This window comes from Arachis hypogaea, chromosome 10 (assembly GCF_003086295.3).
Source record: "Arachis hypogaea cultivar Tifrunner chromosome 10, arahy.Tifrunner.gnm2.J5K5, whole genome shotgun sequence".
NCBI classification, from domain to species: domain Eukaryota; kingdom Viridiplantae; phylum Streptophyta; class Magnoliopsida; order Fabales; family Fabaceae; genus Arachis; species Arachis hypogaea.
The window spans coordinates 79,012,931-79,021,581 of NC_092045.1; the positions used below are offsets into that span (position 1 = coordinate 79,012,931).

Below are 8,651 nucleotides of genomic sequence, written 5' to 3' on the forward strand. Positions count from 1 at the left end.
TAGGGCAACTTAGCAGTAGTTCAGAACTTTTATCTCAAAATTAGTAAAAGATAGAAAAACCCCCAGACAGGTAAAAAGGCTCTCATACATAAAAAAGAAATGAGGGTCAGCATCAGCAGCCCTCCCAAAGTAAACCCAGTCTTCAGGACCCGGGGCAATCAACTCATATTTTGGCTCGTCGTCATCAGAAACACAGATCCAGTGGTGGGTACGAAGGTCGGTGATATAGTCTGTATCTACTAAGGGGCTCTCTCCAAGAACAGTAACGTCCACCCACAGTGAAAGAGACTCAATGGAAGACATCTTTTATAGTAGGTAGAAAGACAATGAAACCTACAAAAAAAAATGGGAAGGATCAAAGACAGGTCTCTAAAAAGGCCTAAGTAAGTTTTTCAACAGAACAGAGTCACTAGGCCTACAGTCCGGTTCACTACGAACACACTATAAAACGCTCCTCTAAACAAAACATACAGACAAAAGCATACATTAATAAGAGAAAAGAGGAGAAAAAACTGACCTTTTCTTGCGACGAAGGATAGGTGCGACGGCAACTAAGGCACTCGAAGAAGGAAGAAGCTTTCTTTCGAACAGAGAGTGTAAGCGCAAAAGTTTTCAAAAAAACAAAGAAAAGAAAAAGAGGAAAAAGTATTTATAAACACGCTGGGGGCATAATGGTAAGTCAACATTGTCATTAAAAGATGCGCCGTTACCAATGTAACTGCTCCCCACGTGTAAATACGAAACCTCTAACGGAATCGACTTTTGATTAGACGCGACTGTTGAAAATTTTTAATCACGTCGGTTCTAGAAATCACGTTGGCTCCCACTTCACGTCGGCTACAAGCTCGAGTTCAAATACTCGAATCCAACTCATTAACAAAAGAGATTGGACTCGAGTAGGGGAACTGTTCATATCCTGACCCAACGCTAAGGCACAGGTCCAAATAAGATAAAAAGGTCTAATCCATAGATTGGCCTTCCCGCGTAACCGACCTCCTCCAAAGAGGTCGGGTTCAACACAGACTTCAACCCAAGAAAGTCGGGACCGAATGATTAGTTGGCAGATAACACTTATTCAAATAAGTAATTGCCCCTAAAATCTCTCAACCCACTTTTAGGAGCCATATCTCAACTTCCCTAAGATAAAGGGACGGTTATCCTCCTTATTCCTTAAATGATGGAACTACTCCAACGGTGGTTATTGGTTTACCACTATAAATACACTGACACCCCTCAAGTATCTCTAAGTTTCAATATTCTAAAAACCTGCTTAGGCCCCTACTGACTTAAGCATCGAAGTGTCTTTGCAGGTATCACCCCTCATTCTTTCATTCACGCAAGTCGGACGGAAGCTCCCAGACATAAACCTAGTCAGCGGCTTCCTTCCTTAGACGATTGGGCCATCCTTATCAGTCCAGCCCATCAATCTCCGATTATCCATCGTAACAAATTTTATTGTGTTTTTCTCTGATTTTAATATGCATTTGTATTTTTGAAATCGAATACTGTATTATTCTTCTAAATCGAATAGCGTATTATGTTTCTGTATTAAAACAATGAAAAATTCAAGTTCAAATCCGTTGAATGAGAGCAATTTGGATTATTCTTCTGAATTGAATCAAGTGGACAATGTTTAGATCGGTCTTAATTTTATTTAGTTTCATTCTTCAACAATTTTGGGTTCATTTGTTATTATGGTATTGTTTTGATAATATTTTGGTTCATTCATCAACAATTTTCGATTCATTTGGTATTATACAATTGTGTTGTTTCTGAATTTATATAATGCACAATTTTCGGTTCATTTGTTATTACACAATGGTCTTGTTATAATAATATTTCGGTTCATTCTTCAACAATTTTGAATTGAATGAAATGGAATGCAATTGAATAAAATGATAATAAATAATTTTATCCTTTTTTGCTAAAACCAGTGTTGCTTATGAATTTGATTTTGGATAGAATACAGGAGTTTCTGAATTTATAGAATGCACAATTTTCGCTTCATTTGTTATTGTACAATGATTTATTGATGTTGTTGTCGATGAATAATTTGTCCCAAAAGTTGGAATGACTTTCAAGACACTTGAAGAAGTTGAAAAGTTCTATAAAGATTATTCTTAACTTGTTGGTTTTTCTACGAAAATAAAGAACACCACTCAGAAAGGGAGATGAAAATAATAATTAATTAATTACATGTACTAAAAAATTTGGTCAATACTTATAAGCAGGATAAAGTAAACCTCAATTAACACACAAATGAATTGAAATTAGTTCAAATTTGAACAAGCAATAAAAAAAGACTCAATTATCAACAAAAACACATCAAATTCATTTTTGGATGTAGTTACAAAATTAATTGCAAAGCCTCTTCATAGCTGCCACAAGTGGTCTAAGGAGTACAATTCACTGAGATTCAGCAAGCGTAATCGAACAGCTGCAGCAGAGTCCCCCGGATCAATCTTAGTAACTTCTTTACTTATTGACTTATCTCCTGATAACTTCAATTAGCATACACAAACAAAGACATTAATATTTGTGGGATTGTAAGAAAGCATTGTCCTTCAATGTGATCATGAATGTTTGATTATGCTATGAGGGTGTCGGGGTGAAGCTTCTGAGAAGAAGATAGTATATAAGCATGATTCACGATGATGATGTTCAAATTGAAAGGTTTGAGAGGTAAAAAAGATACACATTAGGAAAGAGGAGGAAGATTAGTGGGTGAAGATAAGAGAGAAGATGACCACTGAGGGAGACTGGGATTTGGGAAAAGTGTTGCATTGAACAATATTTTATGAATTCTCTATTCATAATTTTTTTTTTCTTTCTATACTGTTATACAGTGTGCATCGTAGATGATAGATGTGTGAAATGGAGTGATTCATACATCATTACTCGTTAAAACTTAAAAAAGCATATTACTATATAAGCTTAACAACAACTAGAAGCAACACCTCATAGAACAAGTACATATATATAAGAATGAAATTCCAAATGCTCATGGCAACATGGATTAGATCTTTCGAATAAGGATATGCACACCATATCCTGGTTCTATAATCATCCTATATTTGGGAGAATGCTTATAACTTGGAGACAAAGTGAAGCTAAACTTGGAGATGATGAGTGCCAACACAACCTTTAACTGAACTATTGCAAAATTTTTGCCTAGACACAATCGAGGACCCAATCCAAATGGTACATATGCTTGTGGATACTTGCAAGCTTTAGAGAGACCCTCACTGAACCTTTCTGGTTTAAATTCATTTGCATCTGGTCCCCAGTTTTCAGGATCTCTATTCATTGTTGGAATCAGGGTCCATAAACAAACTCCTTTAGGGACATTAAGGTTTCCAATTTGAATATCTTCATATGCCTCCCTTGAAACAAAGGCTGCCGGTGGATACAAACGTAGCACTTCTTGAATCACCATATTCAACTGTCAAAAATAATAGTGTGGCAATCAATATCAACAAAAAATTATGACTCCCTATAGTTTCTGTATAAACAAAACCACCTCTTAAAAGTTTAAGTTGATAGAAAGTGAAATGTGAATAGTTATATGTTAACATGCATCAAACTCTAGGCCTTTTAAGTCATAGAAGCTCTGATGCATAAAACAATTTCTCTCAAAAACTTAAACTATTAAGAGAAGACACATGAAATATTATATCTCTAACATTTCTTATTTTCGCCAGATAATACCGTTTTCAACAGAGGGAGAGAATCTGCGTCTGGTATGCCACTGGGAAAGAGTTCAACGACCTCATCCCGAATACGAGTTTGCCAGTCCGGGTACTTAGCAAGAAGCATCAAACACCAAGAAGCCGTGATAGCAATGGTTTCATGGCCAGCAAAATATATGTTCTTGCAATTATCCACAATGAATTGCTTCCCAAAGTTCTTGGGTAAACCTTCATCAATTGCTGCTGCTTCTAATAGTAACTGCATCAAATCTTTTTCCAAATTTGATTTCTCCGAGCATTCTCGTTTGCGTTCCTCCACTAATTCCCAAATTAATGATTCTATCTCTGTCTCCATCTCCTTCATGCTAACCTTGTTTTCCTTCTTTCTCCCGAAATTTAATTTGTCCCTGCTATTACTTGTTAATCACTTCCAGAATACAATTCATACGAATTTCGTAACACATGCTACCACTTATGTCTAATTTAGGAAAAAATGTTATTAATTTAATATAAGTGATTAAGTTCTTGGAGTTTGACGTACCAGAAACCTTTGATGCCAAAAAGGAAGGTTCCATGCTTGGACATAGTCTTCTGCATAAATCTAAGTTTAGAAAAAACTTGCTTCCCCTTGGAATAAGAATGACCAAAACAAACCCTTGAAATAACATCAGCTGCTAAGCTTCTCAAATCTCCATCAACCTCAACTTCAGCAATGGCTTCTTCTTCCTCAATAAGTTTCTCCCACTTTGTCAGTAACGGTTGCGCTGACTCTATCATTAGGCCCACCATACCCTGCCATCATTATTTCATTTTCATTCAGATTATATTCATGTTCAATAATGTCCCTACCACGTTTTCCTTCACAACATTTCAATTTTGTATCCACCAGTGCCTTCATTATTCTGCTAATTATATTACTTTATTTGTATAGACTTTAGAAATTAAAAGGGCAACTTGCATATTTTTTCCCTAGCTGTTTTATCAATACAATTAGTCTAGTCTAGTTGAATAACACTAAAGCTAAAAGATGAAGAAATAAATAGAGTAATTGTTAAGATGTTTAATTTACATACCTTAACTTTATCGATGAAGAACTCAGCAGCAACGAGTTTTCTCTGATGTGCCCAGCTAAGGCCATTGGCTCTTAAAATGCCATTGCCAAGAAGGGGTGCAAGGTTCTTTGTTATGTGAGTAGGCTTACCCAACTCCAGAGTCATAATCTTGTTCATTTCTGTCACTAGCTCCGGTTGGTTAACATATAAGTGTTGTTTCATCCCTGTAGAATAAGTGTACACAAGCCCTGCATGTCCATGCGTACAAAATTTATTTATTATTTACTTACTATAACCACTTCTAAATAATTGGAGAAATGCTGTGAAATATGAACCTCATATTGGACTGGTAGAATTAAAAGTTTAACTAAAATTAAATTAGATATAATAAAATAATAACTATTCTAAGTGTACACTAAAATTATATTTTTATAAAATAATATATTTATATATAAAATATATATTTTTTAAAAAATTATTTTATTAATTTAAATCAATTAATTATTTAAAAATGGGATCAAATCGATTGATTTATTAATATTTAATTAATTTATTAACGATTTTTATTCTAAATCGAATTAATTTATTAATCGATTTTTAATTAAAAAAATGTTAGGAATCAACAAGTTTTATGATTTGTATTCATCAATTATCCATCATTGATATTTTTAATGGTGTGAAATTTCATTCGATAATATAAAATTATTCATTTTTTTATAGTTAAATACTGACTAACTTTTAATAAAAATACTAACCTCTTTAAACCAGCTCATTCAACCTAGTTGTTAGAACCATGCATTAAAGTGTCAGTGTCAAAATAAAATCACATGGTTAAGAGACAGTAGCTGATGAGCACATATGCATGATATGATAAGTCCAACTTAGTCATGTCGCAACAGCTTTACACAATTGAGTTGCTTTTAGATGTGTCTGCTACTGTACACAATTAGCAGCATTCAATGTGTCTTGACCCTAGTCCTTAGACATGCCAATTGCTATTAGAAAATCTTATCTTCTTTTCAAGTCAATATGACAAATATCCCATCATCAATTTGGTTAATTATACTGTATCTTTATTTTATTATCTAATTTTTATTTAACTTATTTTTTATGAAAATTTTTAAATATTTAACTTTTTAAATTTTTATACTTTTATATTAAAATTAATTATTTAACTTTTTTTTGTAATTAGATAATAATTTTTAGAAATAACAACAAATACCAATCAATTTTAAATTAATTTTTTTAGATATTAATCAAATTTTAGTGTAACACTTAATTATTAAATTTTATTATATTTTTAAAAATCAGGAGATAATACAATTCACAGAGACTATATTGTATTTTTAATATTTAAATATACAATATATATGAAGTATATTATATATTTTAATATTAAATATACAATATACGAAAGTGTATTATCAATACGCAAAAAATATTATTGTTTCGCTTTTAAAATTTTAAAAAATATCATAAAATTTAATAATTGAGTGTTATATCAAAGTTTGTTCAATATCTAAAAAATATATGGATTTGTCTTCCATTTTTAAAAGAGGGCCGATATTTGAACATTCTTGATACTACACATGCAAACAAGGTCAAAAATAAAATTAAAAAATAAATAAAAATTTGAAAAAATGAAGAAAAAAAGGACAATCTAAAAAATTATATGAATTTGCCTTCCATTTTTAAAAGAGGGCTGATATTTGAACATTCTTGACACTACACATGCAAACAAGGTAAAAAATAAAATAAAAAAATAAATAAAAATTTAAAAAAGTAAAGAAAAAAAGGACAATCTTTTTTGTAAGTAAATAAATATTCTTACCCTATATAACATAATTTATCTTATTTTATCTCAATAGTATGGCAAATTTAAAATTATTTTTTATTTCATTAATTTTATAAAAGTTAAATTAGAAAACAATAGTAAACCTATAATAGTAAATCATAAGCTGAAAAGAGAAAAAACCGAGCCTTTGGCCCCAAAGTAAATCATAAGCTGAAAAGAGAAAACAAAAAAAAAAAACAGAGTAATGTGAAAGAGCTGCAAGTCTTCTCAAAAAGATGCGCTTGAAGGCAGTTGCGTGCAAAGTTAGAGACGCACTTAGACTAAACTTTTCGGCTAAAGTTCATGAGCTAGTGGGTAGCTGTCTCTAAATTCATTATTGATAAAGTTAAATCAGAAACTATTCATTATATTATCAAGGTGGGGATTACTCAAGTGATAAAGATCTTATTTACTTAACTACAAATAGATTAGACACTGTGTCTTATTCGTTCCAAATTCTAAGATATTAATAAATCAACAAAACTAATAAACATACAGCATACTAAATCTAAATTTAATCAGTGACGCAAAACATCTACTAGTAATGTATTACAACGTGATCATTTTCCAACCAAGGAAACAATAAGAAAACTATGTAATAAACTGAAGAAACATTAAGAGGCTAATGAGAAGAAAGTATGATGAAAAAGATAAAGGTGTGTACCGTATTGTTTTCTCCAGTGTTCAAAATACGGGAAGAGGGAAGCAGTGAAGTCACGTTCCTGATGATGATGATCGTCATCATGACTATCTGTGTGAACAGATTTGGCTTGTTGATGAGCAGATTTATTGATTCTATGGATATCAGGAAGATTTCCATGTAGAAATGAAGAAGGTGGAGGCCCCTTTACACCTTGCATTCTTAACTTCCTCCTAATCCTTTGGGACTTGCTCCACTCTTCACCATACACACACATCAATATTATTGATATGCCCCCAACAATAATAAGAATAATACCAACTGGAAAACTGATCTTCATTATTGCAACAAGCACCTCCGCCATCTCTCTCTCTCTCTCTCTCTCTCTCAAAGGTTTTTTTTTTGCTTAGTGCATATATATATAATGGTAAGATATTTGTAAATACACAGTACGAGGCTTACTTTTTTTTTTTTTTTTAATTGTAAGTACTTTTTGAATAAAAGAACATAATGTGTCTACTTTTATGTATATCTTTTGTATTTTTTGGGGTATAAAATATAAATTTTTTTAATAAGAATTGGCTAATAAGTACACAAGCCATGTTTTAAGAATCAAGTTGTGTTATGAGTACATACAAAATAAACTATTAAATTAGTTACTAATATATAATTATAATAATATATATTAAAAATATAAAATATACATAAAAAATAAATAAAATATATATTTAAACTCAACTGTATATTAATTAATTTAATAATTATTTTTTAATGTGTATATAATTTTTTATTTAAAAATAATATTTAAAAGAAAATATTTACTAAAATTTATTTAAAAAATGTTTTTTTATATTTTTAATATATTAAATACAATAAAAACTTAAAAAATTTATATTGTTATACTTTTAAAATGTCGAGACAAAAAATATTTTTTAAATATGTCTTTAAAGAATAAAAAGTATCTAAATTTTTTTTATAATTATGTTAAATATATATTAAAATCAGCTATCAAAATTAGTTATTAATATAAAATAAATATTAAAATATAAAAAAGATAAATTCAAAAACCAACCAAATTTATTATTTTTGTTCAATATTTTTAGTTATCACTCCAATTCTTTTAATCAAACAATCCAATATCGTACTTTTATCCTACACTTTGAATATTCATAGCTAACTACTTGAGAAAATTAATAAATTTTATTAGACACATGTCATGTATTGATTCGCTGTAATTTTAATACGAAATATTGACTAAAAATATTAATTAATATAAATTAAAATGATTGAGACTCATTTCTTAGATTGAAAATATTTGATATATTTTTGCTGAAAATTAATTAATTTTGTATAATTGTAAGTGGGTGAACATCGTCGTAAGTAAACAAGACCAAGGTGGTATATTGAGCCAACACGTAAGATACGTGTTAGACATG

The 8,651-nt window shown here is 30.6% G+C and overlaps 1 protein-coding gene across 2 annotated transcripts; it reads right to left on the reverse strand.

Moving 5' to 3' along the window:
• Positions 1-2,945: 2,945 nt before the first annotated feature.
• Positions 2,946-7,714, reverse strand: LOC112715762 (cytochrome P450 714A1). Of its 2 annotated transcripts, none has more exons than XM_025767578.3 (5): positions 7,240-7,714; positions 4,763-4,989; positions 4,231-4,481; positions 3,709-4,096; positions 2,946-3,442 (listed from the first exon to the last, which is right to left on the reverse strand). In XM_025767578.3, the coding sequence occupies exons 1-5, from the start codon at positions 7,577-7,579 to the stop codon at positions 3,017-3,019; spliced, it is 1,632 nt and encodes a 543-aa protein (XP_025623363.1). In that variant the 5' UTR covers positions 7,580-7,714; the 3' UTR covers positions 2,946-3,016. The 2 variants fall into 2 exon arrangements, with proteins under 2 accessions (XP_025623363.1, XP_025623362.1); XM_025767577.3 differs by having other exon boundaries at positions 3,709-4,099.
• Positions 7,715-8,651: the final 937 nt, after the last annotated feature.

Bases quoted from the DNA above. Each gene is read 5' to 3' on its own strand.
- LOC112715762 (XM_025767577.3), bottom strand. From the start codon at position 7,579: ATGGCGGAGGTGCTTGTTGCAATAATGAAGATCAGTTTTCCAGTTGGT. The intron at 4,482-4,762 runs GTATGTAAATTA...TAATGATGGCAG, and splicing joins TCTTCATCGATAAAGTTAAG to GGTATGGTGGGCCTAATGAT. The intron at 4,100-4,230 runs GTACGTCAAACT...AACAAGTAATAG, and splicing joins TTTGGCATCAAAGGTTTCTG to CAGGGACAAATTAAATTTCG.